The sequence below is a fragment of the Oreochromis niloticus genome, linkage group LG12, assembly GCF_001858045.2.
Source record: "Oreochromis niloticus isolate F11D_XX linkage group LG12, O_niloticus_UMD_NMBU, whole genome shotgun sequence".
Lineage (NCBI taxonomy): Eukaryota > Metazoa > Chordata > Actinopteri > Cichliformes > Cichlidae > Oreochromis > Oreochromis niloticus.
Window position 1 is genome coordinate 35,833,109 of NC_031977.2, and position 27,061 is coordinate 35,860,169.

At 45.8% G+C, this 27,061-nt stretch overlaps 1 protein-coding gene and 2 non-coding genes across 4 annotated transcripts in view; all 3 read right to left on the reverse strand.

Moving 5' to 3' along the window:
- Positions 1–2,570: 2,570 nt before the first annotated feature.
- On the reverse strand, positions 2,571–2,642 carry trnac-gca (transfer RNA cysteine (anticodon GCA)). The gene has a single exon. It is a non-coding gene; the product is annotated as a tRNA-Cys (tRNA).
- Positions 2,643–4,600: 1,958 nt separating this feature from the next.
- On the reverse strand, positions 4,601–4,672 carry trnac-gca (transfer RNA cysteine (anticodon GCA)). Its single transcript has one exon. It is a non-coding gene; the product is annotated as a tRNA-Cys (tRNA).
- A 2,175-nt stretch (positions 4,673–6,847) lies between these two features.
- Positions 6,848–27,061, reverse strand: part of kank1a (KN motif and ankyrin repeat domains 1a) — a 53,565-nt gene continuing 33,351 nt past the window's right edge. For both annotated transcript variants that reach the window (XM_005451552.3, XM_019365589.2), the window contains exons 3-12: positions 17,959–20,616; positions 15,674–15,832; positions 13,006–13,102; positions 12,563–12,781; positions 12,337–12,424; positions 11,943–12,162; positions 9,202–9,344; positions 8,095–8,295; positions 7,797–7,895; positions 6,848–7,679 (exon numbers count right to left, since the gene is read on the reverse strand). In XM_005451552.3, coding sequence (XP_005451609.1) covers positions 7,617–7,679; positions 7,797–7,895; positions 8,095–8,295; positions 9,202–9,344; positions 11,943–12,162; positions 12,337–12,424; positions 12,563–12,781; positions 13,006–13,102; positions 15,674–15,832; positions 17,959–20,616 — 3,947 coding nt within the window. In that variant the 3' untranslated portion in view covers positions 6,848–7,616. The remainder of the gene's footprint in view (positions 7,680–7,796; positions 7,896–8,094; positions 8,296–9,201; positions 9,345–11,942; positions 12,163–12,336; positions 12,425–12,562; positions 12,782–13,005; positions 13,103–15,673; positions 15,833–17,958; positions 20,617–27,061) is intronic.

The following is a 27,061-nucleotide window of genomic DNA, read 5'->3' on the forward strand; positions in this document are numbered from 1 at the left end:
AAGCAGCTGGAATCTACAGCTGTGCGTGTTCATGGAGCTGCATTTTCACCTGCTGGACATCACTGCCTGACAAGTTTAACTGTCTTCAGAACATTGCAGAGGCCTTATTGACAGCATTTGGCTCTACATGTCTGTGTGAGCAGATTTTCTCTCACATGAGTGTCCTCAGGTAGCCGTCTGAACGCTGGACACTCAGAGACCTGTGTCTCTGAGTGGGAGACCAGAGATCACATCAACACGTGTATCCTTGTATTAACAAACATGCCATATTGGCCCAGTTTATTTTTATTATCATTGTTGTGAGGAGACCATAAATAGCATTTGTATTTTCTGTTGTACAGTTCATTTGCTGTTATGGATAAAAAGTCTTTTGTTGTTTCCAAATAGCTGATAACTATTCGCTGATAGCTGCCAACATCTGCGAACAAATATGATTCTATAAAGTTGTTCTATATAGTGTGTAACTTAATATAGAACGTTGTTAAATTTATTGCTAATGCAATCACATGGCACATTGACCTCTGAGGGAATTTTAGATGCACTCATCATCAGAGAGGTTGCCTACCCCTGCCCTAGTTTTTAGGAAATGTCCATTTTCACATGTCTAACAAAGAAAAAGCTCCAGCACCATGAAGCAGCAGTAGGATCATTTTGGGCGGGGACAGTAGCACGCCTTATTGAATGTTCCTCCACCTGCTGCCAGGTTGCAGACGTTAGGATGTCATCAGTGGAAGCCTGGGGAGCATGACTACCACTGCATCTGTAATCACACAAGCAGAAAACAAACTTTTATCAATCTCCACTGCAAACATTAGTTTACAGTATAAGTTGTGGCAAGTAGTCCTTTTTTTTCCTAAAGTCTTAGCATGACTTCTTTTATAGTTGTTTTTGATCACAGCATTGCTTTCTGGCTTCAGGTAGTTTTAAATATGTCTTAAACAGGAGTAATGTCTTTGCTGCATCTGGCTGAGAGACTTCTTCTGTGTTTACCCTCTTTCAGTATTCTCATAAAAATGAGGACAAAGAGGGAGTTTAACTTTTCATTAAGCTCCCCTCCAAGTTATGGAGGCCTATCACGGGCACGTCACTGCAACCCCCCCTGGCTTCTGCTCCGCGGCTGCTGAGTGACGCCTCATCTGGGACTCTCCTCAGCTCTTTCTGGGATAGTGGCGCGGCTGCCCCTCTGTTGGTCTTCCTTGGTCTCCTTTGCTCTGAGGGCCTCTGGATGTCTGGAGTTTTGATCTCCTCCATACCTGCTTCATGCCCTGGAGGACGGGGCTGTGGCCCCCCACACCCTCTAGCAGATCATTACATGAAGGAACCTTTTAAAACAAGCGCGTTCATGCTCACAGGTGTACACACGGGTGATCACACACACAAACTACACCCTTTTTGGCTCCTACCTCAAAGCACACTGTGCGCTGTCGATCTTACGTGCTGCACAATAATGTTTAATATTTAGTATTTACTGTCATATTCACATAGATCATCGCGATGATGTTGTTTATTATGTTGCTCTTTTTTTTTCTTTGCTTGTTTTCTCTTTTTTTTTCTTTCTCAACAGGTGATCCAGGTGATCGATGGATGGATTTTTGTTTTTTGCCCTTTATCCCCGTCCCTCTTCTCCACTGTTTTTCTTTCTCCTCTTTCTTTTCCCCAGTCAGGTCTGTCCTGTATTTAGCAAGTGAAAATAAAATAAAATAAACAATAAACGATGAATCAAATAGACTATTACGGCAAGGCTGGGATGGTCTATCTGGTAAAGTAAATCTGTTGGGCATCTTTCTTTGCCTTTAGACAATAATTCTGATGGCAAAAGAGCCAAACGGGACAGGCAAAAAAAAAAAAAAAATTTCATTAAGCTACCAAGCGCAACTCGGAGGTCGCTGTAGGCTGCTCTTGCTCTGACAAAACACAACTGCATGTTGTGTGTATTTGCGTGTCTTTATCAGAGATGATCAGGCTTGGGTCAAATATTTAGAGAGAAAAATGGACAGCATCTGAGATGTTGGTCCAGCCAGGACAGTAATGTCGGTGCCTGAACTCATCAAACCATCATTAAACCTGGTTCTGTGTGGGAGGAGAGGAGCAGAGAAGACGTCAGCAGCCAAGGCCATTTTAGGTCAGACTGAGCTTCATTCAGTCTCCAACTCATCAGAGTGTGTTAAACATCAGGGAGAGGTGTGTGGACGTTGGGTTTCAGGTCATCAGGGCCTCGATGCGCTGCATTGAACCAACCTGCAGATAACAGATTCAGCTAAGTCAGTTTATAAAACTACAAACACAGATATGTATAATGGTAAGTGACCTCTTAAATTACAGTGCAAATGAATCCTAAGATGATGGTTACCACAGCAACAGTAACTTTTAACAGAGAGAGCAGCTCAACAGCAGACAGCAGGCGGAGGCAGGTGAAAACTGAGGAACAGTGTGAAGCAGCAGCTACAGGATCTGCTGCGTGGTTTCATCATCTGTGATAAGAAATCAAATATCTTATGAGTGTGAACAGGTCATCTCCTCACAGATTTACAGAGTCAGCAGGGGCAGATAAAACAGCACCGAGCCTCTACAGGGGGCATCCGGAATTGAACCGGAGACCTCTAGATCTGCAGTCAAATGCTCTACCACTGAGCTACACCCCCCTCTGTTTGTGTTCTCAGGCAGAATCAGGCCTCTCTGTCTGAACAGTGCAGTAAAAACAGAGCTCAGGTCAGCCGGCTGGAGGCGGAGCTTCAACAGGAGAGGAGGAGGAGGAGCAGGATGAAGAACATCATTCAGGAAGCAGCTGTTGCTCTCAGACAATCACTGATGGTAAGATGACAGCGCTGACTCTGGAACGTGTGCAAATGACAGGTGTCGTACTTTCTGACCCGACTGCTCGATTTTAGAAAAGTGAGCTTCAGTGAATCTGACATCATTTCAAAGTAAAAGTCTGAAACCTTCAGCTAACATAGAACACACCAGGTATTCGCCTCATTAACGCTTTATTTATTAGAATACAGAAATGAAAAAAGGAGATTTATGACAAGGTGGAATTTATCTGTAAAAGACAAAGTTGTTGCAAGCAAACTGAATTCATTTTATTTCTCTGTTAATGACGATGGTTCAATGCTCCAGTGAAGAAGGTAAGGTCTTTATCTCAGCCAGACTGTTTCAGTCTTGTTTTCTCCTGCAGGAGGAACACATGCAGCAGGACTCAGAGGTGGACCAGTGGAAGCAGCTGATGCAGAGGATGCTGGTGCTTTTAAGCAGAGACGGATTTGCCAGCTCCGCTGCTGACAGCGGCAAAGTGGACGAGCTGCAGACGCCTGACTCTGCAGCAGCCCGGTAGTAAAATCAGTGCTCGGTAAGATGGTCTGCAAATCCCTGACAGATCGACGACTAACAGAAATCCTGCATCTTTATCGTCTGTGTAGAACAAGAAATCTGGATCTAGATTGGAGTTTCCAGTTCCAGCTGGCCCGCTACAGGCCAGGAGATCTGGGTTTTGTGCCTCGCCCCGCGCTGAAACACAAAAACGTGCTCCCCAGGATGGAAGCCGGCTCCAGCAGGTTTGTGGGGACCTTAGAGCATATACCTATTTACAACTAACATTTAAACTCTCCATTCCTTCATCATTTTAGATATCAGGTAGACAACATCCTCCTATTTAAGTAGTTCAGTTCATAGACTGTATATAAAAGAGGGACAGAGCCTCAGTGTTTGTGTTGTAGCCTTCGCTGTGTTAAAGCAATGAGAGGTTGTTATGCTGAGTTATCTTCTCCTCACAGCAAACTGCATCTATAAACTGTATAACAAACAGAAACACGTAATCTGAGTATCACACTGATAAATATTAAAGAAAAGCAGATTGTTCCAAACCATGGAGGCGTAGCAGGGCGACTGGCCACATGTGTCAGCATCCACCTGTCAGTGAAGCCTCAGCAGCATCAAAATAAACTAGTTATTAAAAACATGTTTTAAATGCCGTAAAGTTGAGACTGACTCAGTGACAGAGAGGTGGCCACTAAAGCAACTGCAGTTTCACGTTGCTGCTCTGGAGGTTTCCCTTTTTTAGCTTTAAGTGTATTATGTCACCTGACTTTCTTCTTCTTCTTCTGGTTTCTTATATCCAGGAAACCGTCGAGTCTGAAGGCGGACAGCTCTGTGAAGCTCACCGATTCAGCTGTGACCTCCAAACACTCAGAGACCAAACTCAAGTGACAGTAACAAAAGTCATTTCCTAAAATCTGTAAAAGTCGATTATGTTGCAGTTCAGTCTGACATCGACTGCGACTCCTGTCAGCTCAGCCTCTGTAACAAACTCTAATAATGTTCCTGCTGTTTCTGGCTGTGTGATGAAAACAGCTTGTCTGTTATTGTGCAGTGAAACAAGAAACATGTTATGAATGTTGTTTATCACAGTCTTCATGATTCTACTTGGCTGTTGTTACAGAATAATGAAAATTCTTTTACTGAATGATGATCAGCACTTTGGGTTCTGGGAAGCTGCAGCACACACTCTACAGCATTTCATAGATTTGCATATTGAGACAATAGGTGAAAGTACCAACGATCATCTCTACAGCAGAGGGACTGAAGGGCACACTGAGCCCCCCACAGGGGGCATCTGGAATTGAACCAGAGACCTCTTGATCTGCAGTCAAATGCTCTGCCACTGAGCTACACCACCATGTGGCAGAATTTAATCAGCTGTTTTATTACAAAGCTACACAGACGTACAAAAGTGACTAAGATGATATTAAGCTGCAACATCAAAGTTGTGTTATATATACACTAATGAAGTTCCTTTCTGAGCCTGGGTCCATATTGATCCTGGGTAATGAAGGTCTCTTCATTTATTGTGTTTAGCTCCCAAAGCTGGAAAATTCCAGCAGGTACGAGTTGTTGAACACATCAAACATGTAACCATCAGCTTATGGTCAGAAACACCAGAACGGTTTAAACTCAGTAAAACTAAATGACCAAAATCTTAAAGTGAAAAGAACTATTGAAGCAGAATTTGCATGTGGTCACTTTGTTTTTTCTGCTCTGTGATTGACTCGTTTTTGTTTTTACTCTGTGTGTTTTTATCCTGGTGGATAAACCTTGGCAAGTTGGCGGCGTGTCTGCTTTTCTAAATTAAAGCTCATTAAAGCTGACATTTTGTTTTGTTCTGATTTGAATGGACACCTGTGCACATGCTTTTTACGTAATGCTGTTTTTCTTTAACATGAAATAATAAAATAATAAAATACGTACAAATTTAACAGTTGTCGCCATTTTTGGGCAACAACCCAGAAATGTTTGAACAAAGAGCCTCAAGAAACCTCAGAATTAATGAAAATAGTTCAGGACATTTCTGAAACGATTGACTGATCACCACCAAGAGTCCAAACTATAACTTTAAGGCCGCACTGCACAAATATCCCACTGTGACATTATTGTCTTTGCATGAATGAGCGCTGGACTCCTCAAACAGAAAACCTTCTCGGTCTCCTGCACCGACGAGGCTGCGCAGGCCTCAGACGTCCTCTTAGATGTTTGAATGAACCCAGTGAAGTTCTCCACTGAGACTCGGACAGCCTCCACGCCACTGATGAAGAGTGGTGTCAGTAACGTTCCCCCAGAAAGACAAATGAACATTTCTGGATCAGAATTAAAATGTGACACAATCACATCACGTGGCTTTATTTGTTTGTAACACTTCTAACTGCAGATTTAATAGTGATAAAACTTTACATTTAAATGACCTCTCAAAGCCCACCTGCAGCACCTGTACAACCCTCAGTGCTTAGTAATCTCCACCCACAGGTGTGACTCAGGATCAAGTCCTGTGCAAAAGTCTTGAGCCGCAGCTCATCGCTTTATAAACTGCTCTCACGCTGGATATTGTCATACACCAGGAGGAACTCAGGACCAATGCACCATGTGGGGTCTGACAGCGGTCCAAGGATTCCACCCCAATGCCGAATTGCAGTCAGTGTGTGGTTGCAAAGCCTGTAGAGGTCTGTGCGTCCGTGGATATGCTTCCCCAGATCATCACTGACCTAAACCGGTCATGCTGAACGATGCTGCAGGCAGCATACCGTTTCCACAGCTTCTCCCTTTAACATCGGTCACATGAGCTCAGGGCAAAAATCAGGGCAGCAGTGGACCTGACAGTTCTTGTTTTCTATGGCAAATGGGCTTCACAGTGCTGGGCAGTGACAGTACCCACCAGAAGATGTCAGACACTCAGGCCACAGTCATGAAGTCTGTTGGTTTGGTCAGACACGTTCACACCAGCGTGCTGCTGGAGGTCATTTTGCTCTGGCAGTGCTCAGCCTGTTTGCACCAAGGAGCACTTACTGGTCCTGCCGATGGGTTATAGTCCTCTCCAGGTCTCCTGAAGTAACCGACTGTCTCCTGGAACGAGCTCTTTTTGTTTCGAGCAGTGGATTTGTTTTCGAGGAGCCAGACTTTAATTTTTAAAGTGGTCTTCAGCAACACTTCTCCAGCTTTCTGAAAGTCTTCAGGGTTCTTCTTTGGACAGTGGTTGATTTTTCCACTCTAGTCCTGATACCTGATGATCTTTAACCCCCCCGACATATGAATCAATATGAATCTCAGTATTTCCCCAGTTTTCTTGTAAAAGAGAAAAAAGGTTCGTCTGAAGACTTTTGTACAGTACGAACACTCGCAGTATGTCAGCAGTTTTTACAGTAAGACTAAACCATCTTTGTTTTTATGCCTTTTACGCCAACACTGACCTCCCTGCTGCTCATGAACCCTCGTTTTGTTCACAGGTCAATTTCTTCATTAACTGGAATGAAACCATTCTGTAGAAACGTCCCCATCGAGCGGTGAGAACAAACCCCGACACGTCTGGATTTAGACTCTTTAATTGGTGTTTATTGTTACATGGTAAAGTTTAAGGCACTTCAAATCTCACGTGAGCATGAAAGTCAGTACCTTGATGAATACTAGAGAACTTCTTATTTTACACAGAAGGAAACTGGACATGAAGACAAAAAGAACTAGAGTCAAACGACCACCGTATGTACAAAGTAATACATCTCTGCATTAAAAACTATACTCTGATAAATATATAACCTCGTGGATTGTTTAGTAGTAAAAGGAAATATTCAAAATACTGTGATTCTTCTTTTTAAATAGATACAAATCATTTGTATAAAAGTAAAACTTCTCCAGTTTAGCTCACGACGATGTGAGACCGGGATGTCGAGGCCAGCGGATGTACAGGATGGCTGGATCGCGCTCCATCTCTGACGCTCGCAAACAAAATTAAAAATAAAATCAAATGACGAGGGTTTGGTGCTCTTTATGATCAACACTGAGCATCAAGTTAAAAAAAAAAAAAAAAAGGGCATATTTTAGTTTAAAGGTTGGTCTGAACTCCAGTAGTGACTTTGGACACGTTTCAGCCACAGTCTGTGGATGTGATGCACCAGCTGCTTACATTCATATTCAAAGGGCACTTTGGGCTCGTCATGGAGGCTAACGTGCACATAGATTAAAGAAAAAAGAAAATCCAGAAATCTCATTGGTTGTTTGGGTAAATCCAGCGGTGGGTAAGGCGTCGTGCATGAGAACCAATAGCAGCGCAGGGTTTGTGGGCAGAGGAGAGGCTGGGTTTAATCAAACATGCCCCTCCGGGTCGGACTCGGGGACGTTTTTCTGCCGAGTCGAGGCGTTCCCTAAAAAACACACACACACACACACACACACACAGAGAGCAGATTATTAGAAAGGGAAGTTCTAAAAAGTCTAACGAAGTTTCCATGATTTGGTGCAACATACTGATAACGACTCACTGGTGACTGGGCTTTGGAGAAGTTGACGTGAGCATAAAGCAGCACTGCGATGTCCTTGTGTCCCGCTTCCAGAGCTATGGACAGAGCACTACTCTCATCCTGATGGAGCAAACAAAATAAGTCAGCATGACGCAAAAACGAAGTAAAATATTACAAAAGAAGAAGAAGAAAAAAGGGAATGGCAGCCTGGTCTAAATCACCCAAACAACATCTACACACCTGCAGTTCTTCTCTAATGTTTAGAAACCAGTGGGTCCAACATTACAGCAACAAAGAGTTCTTGGTGTACACAACTCACACTGTCGCTGAGCGTGGCGTCACAGCCGGGCTGGGCCAGCAGCAGCTTGACGATCTCGACGTGGCCGTGCTCGCTGGCGCACATCAGCGCCGTCGAGCCCTCGTCGTCCTGGATGTTGACGTCGGCGCCGTGAGCCAGCAGGGCTCGAACCATGTCCATCCTGCCGTGACTGACCGCCAGCATCAGCCCCGTCTGGCCGGCCTGCGGCGGGGACAAAAGCACAGTGAGCAAACCCGACACTTCCAGCCTCCACGCCGACGCGTTCACGCAAATATCAACTCTGCACTAAAACAGTTTCATTAAATGAAGAGCGCTGATCACACAGAGCTGCCATTTTCAATGATTCGGTTTAATGAAGCGACAAGAACTCTGAAACAAAGGCGATAAACTGCAACACAAACATCCACAGTATCACAGCCAGTACAACTGTGGGCGGAGCCTGGGTGAAGCAACAATGCCTAAAGATGGTTCAGGTAACGAAGGAACAATCATCCAGATGATTGATGTTACTGTTTATTCATGATCACAGGATGCAAACAATCCTTTTCTATATTTCAACATAATGTTTGAAAACTCTCATACAGGCAGTTTAATATTGGTTTGTCTTTATCACAGGTCAAAATCTCTCCAACAGCTCTAAGAAACGTTCTCTGGAACCACTCTACGCTAACGGATCGTGTTCCCGGTGAGAGCTGCATCATTCCCAAACACGACTCCAGATTAAATGTTCAGTATTTCACAAACTTAAATTTGTCTTACTTTTAAAGATCCAAGCCTTTACCTTTCTTCACCACACGGTGTCACTAAAGTGCAATTTTTCCCACTTCAGCAGCTCCGAAGCTCTTAAACTAAACTGTGTTTAAACTTTTGCAGGCAGTTGTTCATCGACTCGCATGTTTAGTTTAATTTGTGCATTTCAGATTTTTTTCCTTTTAGACAAAACTTTTTTAAAGTAACTTTCCAGTTTCTGCTCCGTCCATCGTGCACGTTTGATTTCTGCTTTTGCTTCGTTTGCTTTCTAGGTCACAGAGCGACTCTGCTCATCTGGCTGTCATGACCTTCGTATTACTGCTGCGACCTTTTGACCTCTGACCTCCTCTCACTGACCTGACTGGCGCGTGCGTTGACGTCACCCTTGCTGAAGAGCTCCTCCACAATACGCATGTCCCTGGGCGTCTCCACGGCTGCGAGTGCGGCGAGCATGATGGGGGTGTATCCCGCCTTGTTCTGCTGGTTCACATTACACACGTCTGAAACACACACACCAACACAGATAGTTTAAAACTTCCAGAAGGTTGGACAAAGACATTTTTGTCACTGGTGGTCTCGGGTTGGGGGGGGTGGGGGTCAGCCTGTGACACTGATTGACTCGTCACCGTCAGTCAACGACGACACAGACGTGTCAGCACGTGACGCTTCTGTCGGTCACTTCTCCTCATAAAAAAACAAACAAAAAAAACAGACACTCGAGTCCCGTGTCGTATCGTCTGCTCCTCCTCACACTCTCTACAAGCTGAACACGCCAACATGGAGGAGGAAGAAACCCGTGAGCCGTCAGAGGCCGGATGGGAGCAAAGTGAGCGGAGGCCTCAGCTAGAACTGGGACGGTGAGAGGACAAAGGCTACAATGGGAGGAGGCGGTGGAGACGGCGTCACGGACACAAGGACACAAAAGGCCTTCAGAGCAGCGAGTGGCTGCGACCTCATCACAGTCTATTGAGCCTCTGCAGAGCTCGCTGTGTGGGAGCGTCAGCGAGGACGTGTGTGTGCGGAGAAAACCTGAGCCAGTCACATTAACTTTTCCTGTCTTGGAGCCCAAATGTGAGCGTCTGTGTTGTCTGCGTGTTCTTGGTGACATTTAACTCATACGTGCAGATTTCCTGCCCGGGTTTAAAATATATTTTCTCAGGTTCTGAATTAAATCTGTGTTTCATGAAGTTTTACTCAATTTTGATCCAGTGTTTTTCCTGGAGATCCACAGGAAGATATGGAAATGCAAACAGACCGTTTCTGGTCCTACTGACTGGCAGTGTTGGTCAAGTTACTGGAAAAAAGTAATCAATTACTAATTACTTCCCCCAAAAAGTAATCCTGTTACTTTACTAATTACTTATTTTCAAAAGTAATTAATTACTTAGTTACTTTTTAAAAACACTGAATAGGTGATAAAGCGATAGATCTTTCAGCCCAATTCTACTTTTTCTGCATAATCCATCATACAAAATGTAATCAAATGGAAACGTCTCTTTTTAAAACTTTAAACTTTAAATCTTTTAACTTTATGCATCAAGCAAAAATTAAATTATATGCAACATTCTCTGACTGGAAGAAATTTGTTTAACATTTAAACCCATTTTCTGCACATTCCAGCACATAAAATAAAATAGATTTTTATTTAGACTCTTTCAAATAGATGCAAGTAAAACACAGCAGAAAATAAATAAAATCAAAGACTAGCGGTCCTGTTGCTCTATTTTCACCTGTAAAGCAGGACTGGGGCAGGCGGAGGTTTACCCTGGTGCAGGTGTGCCGCAGCGGTCAGTGGAAGAATCCGCGAGTTTCTCTGAATTTCACATTACGTCGTAGCGCACTCGCTGCTTGCTTGGAAGTTTAGGGTTTTTTTCGCTGTAAAAAGAAGTTTTCTTCCCACGCACAACGGACACTAACGTTTTTGTCACTTTTTATGGAATCAAACTCAAAGTAAGGTCAGTACTTCCACGCTTTAAACGCTGCACGCTCATACTCTCTCTGCACTGTCCATTGTTGATCTGCACACAGCTGTTGTCACGAAAGTCACACTCGCTTACGTCACTGTCATGAGACATTCTCGCAAAAAAAAATCACGGTTTTAGTAACGCAGTAACGCAGCGTTCCTACGGGAAAGTAACGGTAATCTAATTACCGTTTTTGCAATAGTAATCCCTTACATTACTCGTTACTTGAAAAAAGTAATCAGATTCCCATCTCTGCTGACTGAAGTCATATTACTACCACCACATTTAGCCACTCTTTACTACAACTCTGAGTCCAAACAAGCCTCGAGCCTGAGAGAGGAAGGCGGAGGAGCTGGAGGAGCCCCCTCCTGCTGTGTGGTGACAGCGCTAACCAAAGCTGTGTGTGTCCTTGTATCCTTCACTTTCAGTTTTTTCCTTCATCGTCTTCCAGCGTGAAGCCGTGTCCGTGTCCCGCCTGCATCTGTGGCTCTGCATCATGAGTTCACTCAGCTGCCTTTGTGTCAAACTATCAGATAATTATTTTGCTGTTAACAGCAGGAGCTGCGGGGACAGAGAGGGAGGAGACTTTGTGCAGCAATCCTCAACTGTCAGGACGGAGGAAAAAGGAGGTGAAGCATGAGGAGAAACCAGGAACACAAAAAGGTGAAATCTGACCATCATAACATCTGAGATGTTTTATAGACAACAACAAATAAAGACTGTACGTCCCTCAACATGAATGTCTCACTGTTTTGTGCCCACATCAAGTTAAATAAAGTTTTTTTAAGTTTTTTTTAAGTTTCAACTTTTGCCTTCATCCTACCCGAAGCGCTCAACCAGTGAACGAGCCGAGGATTTTTTTTTTTTTTTTTTTAAATAAACAAAAACCAAAAGCATCAAGTTCACTGATGTAACCCACTTCCCTGCTGGGATGGACAGACGGTCTGTTGTCTTCATTTTTTACATTTAAAAAACAAAATCAAACAAACACTATAAAGGGAGAAACAGAAGCTGGAGGTGGGAGATGAAGCCGTCCCTCAGCAGCGTCCTCGTCTCTCCTGGGAGCCGATCATTTCAAAGCCGCCTCACACGAACATTTTACTCAGGCGATCAGAGACGCCCCGCAGCTCTCACCTGCATCCAGCAGCTTCTTCACCACCTGGAAGTTTGAGTGTGAAACGCTGTAGTGCAGCGCCGTGTTGCCGTTGCCGTCGGCCATGTTGACAATGTGGCGCAGCACAGCGGGAGAGAAGTCCGCGTAAGCTCCCAGGTAGTCCTCCACCATGGCCGCCACCGCCGCCTTCTGACTGGACACGCGGAACCACTCGTGCTGCACCGTGTTGAGACAGCCTCTCTGCACAGACAGGAAGTGACCATCAGCACGCCGACAGGCTAATTTAACTAAACACCCAGCTTTGGGTGCACAGTGGGCGTGTCACACTGAATCCACTGTGGTGACTGGTCAGCGCTGTGCTCAAAACCATATTTCATGACATTATTTAACAAACAGCTGATCAGATTTCCTCACCAGGTCTTTGCTGGTCACAGCTTTGGGGTCACTGAGGTGAGACTTGAGAACGTTGCATGCAGCCAACATCTTCTCACTCAGCTCGTACCTTTGAGTCGAGGTCAAACAGACGTCATTCTTCTAACATCTAAAGCACTTCAGCCTCATCCCAACAGGTTAGTTCAGACATAACTGATCAAATTTACAGACAGAAAAATATCATCATGATTTCATCTTCTTTACTCGCCTCTCTCTCGTCTCCCGATTCTCTGAACTTTCCTCGTCATCCTTCTTGTCCACGTCCTCTGCTCCCTCAGGCTGGAACTCCTCCCTCATGCTCTCCCCCTCCACTTTCTGGTGTTCCTCCTTTCCTCCGTACCCCTCCTCCTCATCCTCCTCCTCTTCGTCTGACCCAGAGGAGCTGCTGTCCTCTGAGCTGGAGTCGTCACTTGACGTAGTTTCGTATCTGTGCCACGAGGGGGCGACAGAGGTGCAGAAACAAAGATGTGAGTGCAGAGCAGCAGCTCGGGTTTCATATTTGCGAACAACACTAACGAGCTCGTGAGGCTCGGCATCGACACACAGCTGAGCAAATGTGAGCCCTGTCACCTTTGACCTCAGCTGGGACACCAAAACACTGAAAAACTGTCACGCTGCAAACTTCTGAGGGCGATTAAAAACATTTCTCACCCTCCGTTCACCCCGACGAACTGCAGGTTCTTCTTGGTGCCGTTGGAGTCGGCTCGGCCGTCTTTCTTCTTCATGATGGATTTCAGCGTGCTCTGCCCTGCAGGAGACGCAGAACATCGTAAACCACAGCCGACAACATGACACATAATCCAGAATCAACTTAAACTCTGTGACTCTGATAAATCGAACAGGCTGCTTTAAAACATGATGTACACAGATGTACATTAATAAAAAGCACCATCTAGGCGGGCTGTTATATCCAAATACTTCAATCAACACAAATAAATAAGGAAACCCTTGATCATCACAGTATGACACAAAGTTCAACTTCAGGAGAGCAGGAGATGGTTGACGGTGTCCTGGAGGATAAACCTGGAGACCGCCTGTCTCTCCTGGAGGAGCTGGATGACCTGCGAGACTTGAATGGGCTGCAGGTACCATCTCACGCTAACTGCTAACACTAAAAACAAAACTAGAGACATCAGTCAGGAGCGATGAGGACGGAGCGATGAGGACGGAGCGATGAGGACGGAGCGATGGCACCGCCTGCATCGTTTCCTCCTGTTGTCACTCTGATTTGCAGAATGCTTTCGTTTCCTGAGCCGACAGAATAATGTTTCACTGCATCGGTGCCGTCCTGTGATGACTGAGCGTTCACATATTTTTGAACACTGCAGATATTCAGACGCCAGTTATGAACAAAGATACGTTCCTCATCAGGACTTTATCTCAGACTCTCACCACTAAATAAAGCATAAGATTAAATCAATCTTTATCCTCTGAGATTAAATCAGATCTTGGCCTCTGACATCTGTAAGCTCCAGCTTCTACAGTTCACCTCTGTGCCTAAGCAGAGCGCCCCCTGTTGGAATCATGTTAAATAGCTGGACTATTAAAGTCATTTAGAACAGATTTAATAACATAAAGCATCACTGGTCTTTAATTGGATTTGGGATCTGTTTAGGCTTCCTTTTGTTTACAGCCATGTGTGGCTGAGACAGTATCACAGGACTGTAACAGACACACTTATCTGGAGTTTACACATCATTAAAATAAGAGCCTTTATGTTTACGTTAATTATAACGTGTAAGGTGAGACTTGTTGTGGAAAGTGTTTTTCCTTCGTTGTTTCCGTCTCTCTCCCATGTTTCATCACGATCCTCCTCATAAAATCATCCCTCCAACTCTCCTCCTGCATAATTAACACACCATGTAACTAAATAGCCCATTGAGCTGGTTACAAAGAGCCGATAACGCCTGAATGCTCCACTAAAAGTTCTCCGACATGATCGAGAGCTTTGGCAGGGAGGAAAGCAGCCATTAAGTGTCCGTCTCATCTGTCTGCGAGGCACTGGAAGCCGACCCAAAGCCCGAAGTATCTCAGTCATTTTAAGTAGAGGCCTCGAAACCCGAAATACCAGCAGAGCGAGCCAGAAACACTCAGCACATCTGCCAGGACTTGCCTCCGCCGAGGGGCCTCCTTAATGCTGCGGGGGGGAAACAGAGAGCGGAGTGTGTGTTCATGCATCAGCATGCAGGCAGCTGCATGTGTACACACAGGCGTGTGCGCCGCTCATTAGCAACAGAGTCGTTCAGCACGTTTCCCGTGTTTTGACAGCTGGGAGTGAGAGTGGCGTGAGCCGCTCGTCGGGCCGATGACGACGTTTGTGGTGGCGTTTCACATGTCACCTGGTGTCTGCGCGAGGTAACCTCCTACAGTCAGCTCAGGTGAAGTAACGCACAGCTTACAGCAGCCCGGTTGTGAAAGAAACGTATGAATGTTCTGCTGAGGAGCCGTCTCTACAGCCGGCAGACCACAGCCTAAACATCTGGTCAGATAACTTAGAAAAACATCTGTTTTACGCTCCAGAGCCTCGCTCTCACTGTTTTGGCTCTCTGCGTCTGCACAGGAACAGTTACTGAAGCTGAAACAGTGACTTTAGCTCGCAGTGTTTATAACCCTGATAAATGGACTCGGGGGCCAAAGAAGGCAAATAAGATGTGTTTGAATCTCTGAGCAACAGAGTCCAAAACGCACAAGCTGACAATCAGATTCATGTTCCTGAGTCACAGAACATCAGACATCAGCCCGTCTGCTGTGGAGGAAAAACCTCTGAATCAGAGCCGAGGTTCAGCACATAAGACGTAGCAGTCAGGTGGGTTCGGCTCTGCGATCAAAGCTGCAGCAAAATAAAACTGAGAATGAGCTAAAAGCAGAAGCAACACAGAACAGTCTGTGATACTCGAAACCACCATCAGCCTCCAGACCTCCATCTCAGAACCACGCTGCAACCTCCATAGTGAGGAGTGGGGTACATTTTTATTTTATTCAGACTTACGCAGTGTCAGAGGCGTGGCCTGAAGCACTTCTGGCTGTCCAATTAGGATGAAGCTCTAGTATTTTATCAGGAAGTTCATTAGAAATAACGAGCAGGCGTCTGTGGGACGCATCAGAGTCTCTGGACTAACCAGACGTGTGAGCATTAGCTCAAAACTACCCACAAAACAAACAAACTTCAGGATGTTGATTCCCAGCTAACAGATGACAGTGGCCAGGTGCATCTTTTACATACAGCTTGTAAACTGCAGCGCTCTTAAAATGTTTAATATTGGAATAATAACAACAATAACAATAATAACAAGGACGAGCAGTGTTGTTGCAGTCGTACCATGCAGCGCTGTAGACATCTGGAGGTCCATGCGGCTCTTCTGCTCAGCTGCACTGATCTGCTGCTGCGACGGCGTGTTCGCAGGCGTATCCGCTGATGTGAGGTCAGGTGACTTCTCCACGCACTCTGCCCGGACAGACGACAGCTGCTGACTGCTCTCTGACAAGGGGAACAAAAGAAAAGGTCAGGCAGGTTTAAAGACACTGACGTTTCGAGCTCTGAGTGAACAGCACTTTGTTACTGTCTGAAACGTCAGAGCGCCACAGAGACGAGGACCGATTTCTGTTTGAGGCTCTGAGATCCAGTTTTCTAAATCAAAGACTGTTTTTCACTCCTCACTGATTTGACGAGGGCAGCATTCAGTTGGAAACAGGCTCTTGGTGCTCCAAGGAGCGGCATCAGCCGTGACTTTAATGCAACTCTGTGCTGAATGTTGATGGCAGGAGTACATTCACGATAACGGGATAAAAACACGAAAGAGGAAACGTGTGATGACATCGCAAAAGAGACCAGAAAGGAGCACAGAATCGCCGCGTGCTCATCTGCAACAACGTGTGTTATGTAAAGGAGCCATGAATCAGCATCAGCAGGGAGCTGTTAGTGAAGGCAGGGCGGCCCGCAAAAACAACAAGTGGAAGAATGGTGCGACATTACTGCCTCCTAAAAGAAATGAGCTCATTGTTGGTTCAAGTCCAAAGGCCCCGCCACATTTTTCAGGGTCACAGATCAGCACGGGCTGTCTGATCCTATCAGGATTCTCTTTACACGTGTGTGACAACCCCACCCCCTAAACTCCAAACCAGCACCCACCCTTCAGTCCTGAACTACACCTTAATTCAGCCCTTTAGAACACTGACATGCATACAAATGTATTTGAGACGAGCAGCAGTGGCTGAAAAACCTGCAGTTCCTCTAATGACCACTTGAGGCAAGTCCACCAGTGAGTCAGTCCCCATAGACTCCCATGTTAAAACTTTAGCTGTAGCTACTGCAAACTTCACATTACCCAGCTGAATGTCGGCAGGTTTGTGCCGTCACAGCTTTCTGTAACCCGTTTAGGCCCATCGGAGCGCTCCGACGAGCTTAAACGTAACATTTTTAAATCCCAGTAGAATTGCAACCACATAAGCTAGTGCAGCTTTTTTTCTTCTTTTTCTTTTTTTGCATATAAAACCGGAGTTGTAGTAATTACATAACATGCATTCAATTTCCCCCAGGTCATGGTCTCCTACCACAAATGGCTTTGGGGGGGAGGGGAAAAAAAAAAAAAAAAAAAAAAAATATCACATAAAAAAACGCTGTAACAACAAAAAAATATCCAGAAATCCTGAAACACACTCTGCCGATCTGATCAGCTGTTCATAGCACTTCCTACGTCAGCGTAAACCATCGCATGTTCACCATTACCAATCGAAACCGGACGTGACGTCACGTTTTTGGGAAACGTAGTTTTTCCTTACAGCGCCTCTCAAAGGTTTATGAAAGTCATGTTTGTGCAGTTTCTGGGAGGCTTAATTGAACTGTTGGAAGTAGATTCTTTTGATGCTGGTTTTTTGCAAATTGTGCACAATAATAATTATTTACTTTTTCCTGCAGTTAATAAACAACATTGTGTATCTCAAAAATGAAACCATGAAGACACTTGACATTTCTGTAAATAGAAATGTGTGTAAAAAAAATAAAAATAAAAAAAAATTAAAAAAAAAATCTATTTTTTGTAGTTTATTGCACTTTTTTGCAATATGTGTAGCTATTATGGATTTAATGCACACATATTATTAATGGTACATAACATTTGTATTGATGCATAGCAAGTTGAAATACTCCCAGACATGGCCCTACGGCATGTAAAAATATAAAGACAAGCACGAGGTCTGTGCTTTATTTTTGAGTGAAGGAGGCATTTCAGCATTTTATGAATTTGTTACTTTGCTCTAATTTGCAGATGTCTGTCTACAGGTTATGGATGCAGCTTGCTAATCCTAGCTGATAACTGGGCAGCACCGTCTCGTCCAGTCTGTGTTTGAGAGCTTTCATACAAACAGCATAATCACATTAGGCTTAGAGGAAATGCTCGCTTTCAAAATGGAGAAGCAAACATAAAGAGGGTGAAATGGAAATCACAACATCTCTGTGACAACAGAGCAAACTCCATCAGCTGAGGAAGATCACATGACACGATCATAAGCTACAGAACAGCCATTATCATAATGAAAGGCAGACAGAAAGCTCGAGTCAGTATACATGTCAGACTCTGCAGTCTTTCCAAATAACAGTACCCTCACCTTCTTTTGACTCTGCCTGCAGCTTCAGGATGTCCTCGGCGCTCCCGTACTTCATGACCGAGTTGATGGATGACAGCGTGCTGACCAGCTGACTGTTGATGACCCCAAACTGGGACTGGGGCTGGCCGAACGCCTCCGCCAGCTCGGTGTAGTTCTCGGCCAGCAGCATTTGTTGCTCCTGCAGCAGCTTCTGCACACGCTCGATGTAATGGTCCAAGCTGACGCCACCGTGCGCCTGCAGGGTGGCCGGATCAGCGTGCACGGCAGCCAGCGCAGGCTTCACCTCCGCCGTCTCCTGGGTGCCGATGCTCGCCACAGACTCGGCCGGCTGGGAGGGGCCACACGCTATGTTTCTGGTTTTTAAGCCAACCAAGAAATTGTCATGGACGCTCACTGGCCCCACCCCACATTCTTTGGTTTTAGTTGAGCTCAATTTGCCGGGCAAGAGCTCCACGTCCGAGGTGGTTCCAACGGCGATCGAACGCATCTTTGCCGTTGAGTGAACGTCTTTGACGAGTCCTTCTCCGGCAGCGACGGTCCGGGTTTCTGTGACCACCGTGTTGGTTTGCTTATCCGATGTAACCGACTCCATGTGAGTGAACGAGTCTGAGAGGACAGCGTGCTTCGTGTTTGTGTATTTGTGTGCAACTTCTGCCTCAGTGCTGGTCTCCTGAGTCAGTAACTCCGGAGCCGCCGTGACTCCAGAGTCCACTTGACTGACACGGTCTGTCTCAGTTCCTTGTGACACCAGCGCCTTGATGGGACTAACGATCACATCCACCGAACAGTCTCCACAGCCGACAGATCGCTGCTCCTTGCTTGCCTCCACCGCGGGTTTACTGAGGGTCAAGCTGTCCACCGACTCCTCCGTGTTCACTCCCACCTCACAAACACTGAGCTCCACGCCGACCTGCTGATGGCACGTCTCCACGTGCCGCCCTACACACTTGTCAGACACCTCCATCTGTTCGTGCACCACCCACCAGTCCATGGGGATATCCGGTCCTGTGGCGACGCTGTGCACAGAAGGCTGACAGGACACTCCTCTACTCAGAGTCTGTGGACTTTTAGCAGTGCTAACATGGCTGAATTCCAGATGCTCGCCCACTCCCTGGCTGCGTGTCTGGACTTTAGCCTCCACACAGACGCTGTACATCTCCGGCCTGACCATCAAACCTTTGTCTGCTTTTTTCTTGTTTGACCCACCGGCAGCTTGGAGCTCCAGTTTCAGCTTGCCCATCTCCATCTGATGAGTGGTTTCTTTGAGCTGCACCTCCAGGCGGTAGATCTTCTCCTTCAGGGAGTCGATGGTCTGCTGCTGGAGCTCGATCTCTTTCTCAGCTTCGCTGCTCATGCCCAGCATGGCTTCGGTGACGCCAACGGCAGTGCTCCGGATTTCCAGCTGCTCTGTAGACACCCCCGCATCCTGAAAACAGCGTTCTTTCTCTGGCTTTCTTTGGGTGGCTGGAAGATTATTCATATTTTGATCAGTAACTATGCCAATAGACTTTTGGTGGGCTTGGTTCTGTGTGAGGTTTTGAGGCTGATTTTCATTTGCGTTGTCCTCGGAAGTCTTTTCCAGTGCTTGGACTTCAGCAGCCAGCTGTCTGAACTCCTCCAGCCTCTGAGCGCTCTGCTCCTGGGCTTCTGGCTCAGTGATGTGCAGCTCTGTTTCCTTTTGGATGGGGCCCGGGTTTTCCATTTGGTCAGCGCAGCCTACACTGTAGGAGCGTTTGCGGAAGCCGCCAAGACCTTGACCTTTTGACTGAGCAGCCAACTGTCTTTTCTCCTCCTGCAGAACAGCAATCTTCACCTGCAGGATGGGAATGGTTTTCACCTGCTCTTCCAGCTCTTTCAGCCTCTTGAGCGCCACGACCATCTGCTCCCGGATTTGCTGCAGGTGTAACGGGCTGACGTTAGTTACCGGGGTGGCCACGCCAGAGCTCATGGGGCTGTGGCGGATGGAGCTGCCCCTGGATGGTGGGTAATAGGGGTTATACTCTCCATTAGGGAGATGACCGTTGATGGGCAGAGTCTGATAGGTGTTGGGAGAGATCTGGCTTGTGCCTATGGAGCCAGTATAGGAGGACAGTGAGCTGCTGGAGCCCATCCCACCGAAGCTGGCGAGACGCCGGCGGGGCATCGGAGGCTCGCTTAGCGGCTGCAGAAGCGCACGCTCTTGCTCCAGCCGACGGCGGGTCTCCATGAGGGTCTTCTCCACTTGGGGGTTGTGCCGAGGGGCAAACCTGGGCGAGGGCGGGGGGAGGAGCTGTTTCTGCTCTGCGATGCTTGAACACGGCTGATGCAGAGGCAGCTCACAGGCTGCCCTGGAGAGGGTGGGGGTCAGCGGAGCAGTGGCCCTGTTGGTGAAGAAGACCGGGGACTGTTTGCCGTCGCTGTTGGAGGAAGACAGCGAGTCTGTGGAGGTCCATTCAGCCTGAGCGCCGACCCCGCCAGTGCTGCCCCGAGGCACCACCGAGGGTTTGGCCACTTTGGGCTTCCTCTGGATACTCAGCTTCTTAATAGTGTTGCCTCTCTCGATGTCGTCAACATACTTGAGGAAGTCCAGGTCTAACTGATAACCATAAGGAGTTTCAACATAGTAGGGGGCCTCAGAGTCCTTCTCGTCTTCTGTGCTTGGGCATCTTTGTCCTCTTTCTGAAAGAGAGACCACAAAATATATTAGTGTCGATTTAATGCTGGAAATCTAAAAAAACCCAGTAAACAGAGCTCGTACATACTGAGAGGATCTACTGAGCCAAGCCTCTGAAACAGTGTGAAAGTCAGGAAAATCATTTATCCCGTTAATTTGAGATATAAAATCATAATAATCCCACTCTTACATATAAATAGATCTATGCACATTTCATTCAGCCACATGGTTAAAAACAGAATAAGGAAAGTAAGGAGGACAAGTCCACAAATCACAGCAGCTTCATCTGATCCGACTCTTAACATGGAGGTTTTTTCTTTGTTTACACAGAATTAATCTAACGCTCGCGGCACGCTGCGTGAACCTCTGGCCACAGAGTCGTCATAATTTGACAGAGCAAGTACAAACATTTCTCAAATTTCTCACATCTCTGCATTTTTGTTGGCGTCACATCGTTGCGTCTCACATAGTTTGGGTCTGACTAAAGCATTCTCTGCCAAAATAATTAGCACTCAGGCTTTTCCACAAAAGCGGCAGAAGATTTAAAACAAAATAAATCTGTCAAAGTCGGCTCACCGAGGTGTGACGAAACCAAAGGTTCAAAGCTGTGACACAAACAGACGGTCGCTTCCAAAGCTCATATAAGAAAGAAGGCAAAGGGGTCAGAGAGGCGACGTCAATATTCCCTCGTTCAGAATCCATCCCAGTGTCAACATTTTAGCTGTTACAGGCAGAAGTGACCACGAGCTATCACCCAGGCCAATCAAAGCTGCTTAAATCAAAGTCCAAACTCCAACACATCCAGCTGAAAATGCCCTCCGTCACAGCCAGGCCGCTGCATTCACACCGCGTTGGCTAAATACAGAGCCTTGTTCTTGGTATGCCTGGAACTCTCAGTGACTAAAGCAAACACAGGCTGGAAATAAACAGCCCTGCTCTTCCCTTCCAGTCCGCCCAGCTCCTTTCCATTCAGCAACAACAGGAGGAGGGAACTACAGGGATAAGCCTGCTGCTAAAACCTCTCTGCATGTGTTGCTCAAACTTCACTCACCGCACACCAGCAGCTCTTTAACTGGACTTTTCCTCCTCGGCTCCTCTCGGCTGGCAGATTCACAGCTCTGTGCTGGGATCACAACTACGCCTTCTCCTCACTCTGTGCTCGCTTTCACAATCCTCTCTCCACACGGGACAAAAAAAAGCTCCACTATTGGTGTAAACTACACGCAGCGCTGCTCTGGTGCACCATTGGACAGCTGCTTCCTCCAATCGTGTGAGGCTAGAGCCGGGCGCTTCCCTTCCTAAATAAGAGTCCTGTTATTCATGGAGGGGAGGTGAACCCACAACAATAACAGTCTGTTCTCGACACCAATCACCAGTCAGACTTTTACACTGGTTTATGCTCCACGATACAAAGACTTGTAGTCCTTACACAGTCTGTTTGTGTCCAAGCCTTTATTTTCAGAAGTGATCTTCATTTTTCTACCAGGTAAAGAAAACCGAGTGGAAACACCTCAGTGCACGCACACACACACACACACACACACACACACACACAGAGGGTGCGACCTGGTCAGTCCACGGCTAAATTTACCCCCTCAGTGCTGCTGCTGGTGACTTCAGCCTGTGATGATAACACTGCATGGATTACAGTTCAGTTCTGTTTGTATAGCACCGAATCACAGCAACAGGCTCCTCAAGGTGCTTTGTGCTGTAAGGTAAAGACAGCCGAGTTTATTCATTTACTAACAAGCTGCACAGACACAATTCAAGATCTTCAAGTTAGAAATTCTTAGAAATTAAATTGTATAAACTTCTCGGTTCACATTAAAAAATCTGAGATTAATAAATGTTTTTATTTAAAGCATGCTGTGTCAGAATTTTAAACTAGTCTGTACTCCTGACAGTTGTTTTGGGGGAAATAAAGTCAATTTCCTCAAGTTTTCAGATTTTTTGTTTTTGTGAATCGAGCATCTGACAGCTCCCTCTGGAGACAAAGGCCCGGCTGTTTTCTGCTGCGCTGCCCTGAGAGTCACGTCCTGTTTTTTCCCCTGGTATAAATAATCTGAGAGCACAGTCACGGTCTTGTGCTGTCTGGTTTGGAGGAGTCCCTGTGGCACGAGCGCCAACCGGCCGTGTCACATGTGACGGGCAGCTCTGTGGCACGGGCACCCTGAACAGCTGAGCAATGACCTCATCAGCTGACAACTGACGGGGTCGGACAGCAGTGACGGCGAGAAGAGCCCGGGCGTCTGCTGCGGCTAACAGCTGTGAGTCTGAGGGATCACACGACAGTTAGCACAGCGAGGCTGCTGGACTTTATTTCCCTTCTTACAGACCACGTCATCAGCCCTGCCTAAAGCTGTTTGCACAGCCATGAAAAGACGCATTATTCTGGATGAAGTTCCCCAAACTGAGCTCCACCAGTGTGACCAGGCCTGAGCCTTTGAGGAACTCTAAAACAGGACCTGCACCATCAAACATCCCACTTTATCTGCCTCAGCAGCCAATGAGAGGAGAGAGAAAAGCACATTTCTGGTTACAATTTGATCATAAAACTTTGACAACTCATTTCCCCCCAAACATCCTGAAGCTTCTGAATGCTAAACCACCACATTACTGTTATGCAGGTCCCCTCAGCTGCACATTTAGTGTATCCGGCCTGATGGTGGAATCGACCTTCTTGCTGTGAGGAAACCGTGCTAACCACCGTGCCACAGTGCTGCTGTATGTTTTTTTTAATTTAGCAAATTTAGGGACTTATCATACTTCCTCTCTTTTCAAAGCAAGAAATAAATAAATAGCTTTCCACCTCATTTTCTCCTCTTGCTCCAAAGCTCACTGCGCAGCCTATTTGTGTGGCATGTACGGGAATTTCAGCCTTGTTCTTTCAGCTGTAACCCAGGTGGGGTTTAACGCTCTGATTGCAAGTGCAGAACAAACATACAAACAGAACTGAAACCATTATTTAAGGGTCCAAAAGTGCTTTAATCAGCTGATGAAGTTAAGCCGTTTCCTCAGGTGATAATCATCCGACACTTTTTACAGAAAGTCTAATCGTCTCTGAACTCAAACCCGTTTACAAGCTGAGCTCCAGTATAAACAGCTGGTTTTTGATTCTTTAGTTTCTGGGGGATACACTTTGCTTCTTCTGCTATCCAAGGACATTAAGACCAAATACAGCTATAAGCATGTGCACAGTGTATTAATAAAAGAAGACAGAATAAACAAAAATGCCTTTTTTAGTTAAAGTCGTCCAGCTGAGGAGAGTTTTGGTCACTGCTCTGATCTTAATGCGAGTGCCAACCTAAAAATAACACACAGTGTTGGCCACACAGTTCCCGGCTCTGTCCTACTTCCGTCAGATATTCAAATATTTCTGCCTAATTATCTAAGGTGAGCCGTACGTCTGCAGCAGCAGCGTCTGTGAACAAGCTCACAGGCCACAATGAGGACTCGCAGCGGCTCAAACAGAAACCTGCTTTGGAGTCAAAGACCAATTCTTCACACGTCCCTTTGCAGCCAAATTCGGCAGCACGCACCGTCGGTAACACGTTTCAGTCGTTTCCATGTCCACAGACATGTGAGCTACGTAAAACACCCCAAACTGTGTCTGAGCTTTTCTCTGCTTCTCCAACCAGCTGCTGAAAATGTCCAGCCTTCATTCATTCACGCCTGAACCACTCAAGCTCTCCGTGTTTACTCTTAAAATATAGGACTGTAGGCCGGCTCGGGCCCTGATGTTGACTCTCTGAAGAAAAATATACAACCTTGCTTATTTTACACCAGCTCTGTAAAAGTTTAAATTTAGAGCTGACGAAAGCCTTTTAATTCCACAGCGCCATCAGACGCTGAATAAATGAGGCTACTGGGCTAAATGTGTCTGCCAGCTGTTTGTTAACCAGAGAAATTTCAAATTAAAGCCAAACTACCTGCTTTCATGGCTGCTTTGTATGCATATATACTTTATTCTGAAATAAATAATAGAAGATAAACAGCTAATAACGGACTGATTATGTGGCCCAGATGTTACATTCCTTTAATTACCAGTTACAGAAGTTTACATCTCACCTTAGAGCACATTTCCTCATCAGTCTGTGGACAGTTAGGATGTCAGTAATCTTTAACTACATGCAAAAAAAATAAAAATAAAAATCTGTGATCCAGTATTCCTGTTGCCTGGTAACAAATGACTGAATAAGCACACAACCGTGGGATTTGATGCGTATGATTGGAATCATGCGTCTCCAGGTCGCATCACAGCGAGACACCAGCAGCCGGGTCTGGATGGACTCCAGAGACATTTTGGCTACGTTCACACTGCAGGTCTTAATGCTCAATTCCGATTTTTTGATGAAATCCAATTTTTTTGTCTGCTTGTTCAAACTACAAATAAAATGCGACAGCAAACATGCTCTAGTGTGAACGCTGAAAGCGGCCCGCATGCGCAGAAGAAGACGTCACACACAACGCGCTCTGTTTAGACCCAGAGCAAACAATATTGTTTGACTGATGGCCCTTAATATAAAGACTTCGGACTTTACGTTTCCCAATTTTTGCTTTAAGTTATTTTGTTATTTACATAATAATGTAAATAACCTAATAATGATGCTTATTGCTGTTTTAGAGGAGCGGTGCTTCAAAGGATAATCTGCAGATTTCTGTCAGAATCTGCAGATTATACAGCACAAATAAAATGTTCACGTTGTCTTCCCAACAGTTTCACTGGATGGCCAGGAAGTGTTCGCGATGTCTTCTCCGGCGCTGATAATTGCCGTCTGTCTTGTGTCAGTGACGTAAAAGATGGATTTAATGCGACATGACCGTTCACACAGCAGCCGCTTTCTAAAACATCGGATACGTATCGGATTCAGTACCACATACGAAAGTGACCCAGATCGGATTTGAAAATATCGGATTTGTGCCGTTCACACTGTCATACCATGATCGGATATGGGTCGCATAGGGGCGAAAAAAATCGGATTTGATGCGCTTTCGCCTGCAGTGTGAACGTAGCCTTAGCGAGAGGATCTCAGTTTAAAGAAACGTGTTCGCTCTGTATGATCAGCCTGGAGTTCAAGCACTGTTGTTTTGTCCGGTTGGGTTTGGTTCATCATTTTCCTCCTTTGGACAATTTGTTGCTCAGATCTGATAACATTTGCACTTAGGTGTGGTCCAAGACAACAACATTAGGACCCACGCATGGTGCGCTCCGGGGATATTAGGATAAATGAACTGGTCGTTAGCAATGGGAGATAAAATGAGTTTAGGTCCAGCTACAAAGCACTGGGCCTTGTGGATATCTGAGAGACGCCGACGTCCACAGAAGAAAACACCCGATCAGAGCAAAGTGCCCTTTTATTTAGATTTTAATCTCATCAGTTCTGCCCAACAGCTCACGTTCAATTTAAGTTCCTGCTCAAAGGGGATCGAGTCTCCAGTGATCAGAAGTCTTGGTCCAAAAAGTCCTGAAATAACATAAATAAAACCAAACCTGTTTGGGAACACCCGTTTCACTGTTAGTACCTCACGTGTACATATTTACCAACTCCAATATCCAGTATGCACACGCTGCTTCTGGGTCTGAGAAGTGACGTGTGCCTTTAACCTGTATTTTTTTGAATGTATTTTTTTGGCCTTTATCAGACAGGAAAGTGGGGAGAGGGTGGCAGGAAGTCATGCAGAAAATGGTCTGGGATAGACCCAAACCCCGGCCGCAGAGCGAGGCTGTAGTCTTCAGGTTTGGGACACTGCTGCAGCTCACCTGGTTGCACAGGTACTGACCTAATTAATTAATGGCCACCAGGAGGCGACACCTGTGGTTGAAAAGAGACTAAAAGCCCCACAGCAGAGTGGGAAACTCCAGGCATGTTGAGGAGGTCATTTAGCCATTTAATCAGCTGTGTTGGATCAAGGACACATCTAAAACCTGCAGGACACCGGCCCTCGGGGCCTGGAGTTGGACACTCAGGAAACGAGCAGGTAACATCACAGCTGACCCGTCACACGACCTGTTCCAACTGTATCCAGTTTCTTTCCTCAGGCCGTCACTCTGATCAACACATAGACACTCACATAGTGTCTGTACTTAAACGTCCCCCATACCTGCTGCCAAATCAAAGCATGCTATATAGTCCTTGTGTGCTTATTGTATATAAAGTAACATTGTCAAACCCTTATAACTCCATATCTTTGCACCAGTGCACTTATAAATATGCTACACGTGCCATTATTGTCTGTGATGTTGCTTTTGTCAGTGTTGCCTGTCGTCTATTCGGTTACCTACACTGTGAGCAAAGAAATAACTGCAGCCCAATTCCATGCATGTGTCCACACAATTTGTCTATAGAGTTGATTTTGCAATAATTAACCTTTAACACAACCATCACTACCAACAGCATCCAAGAAGAAACAATTAAAGACTCGTGAAATGCTTGGAAGAAGTGAAAGTGA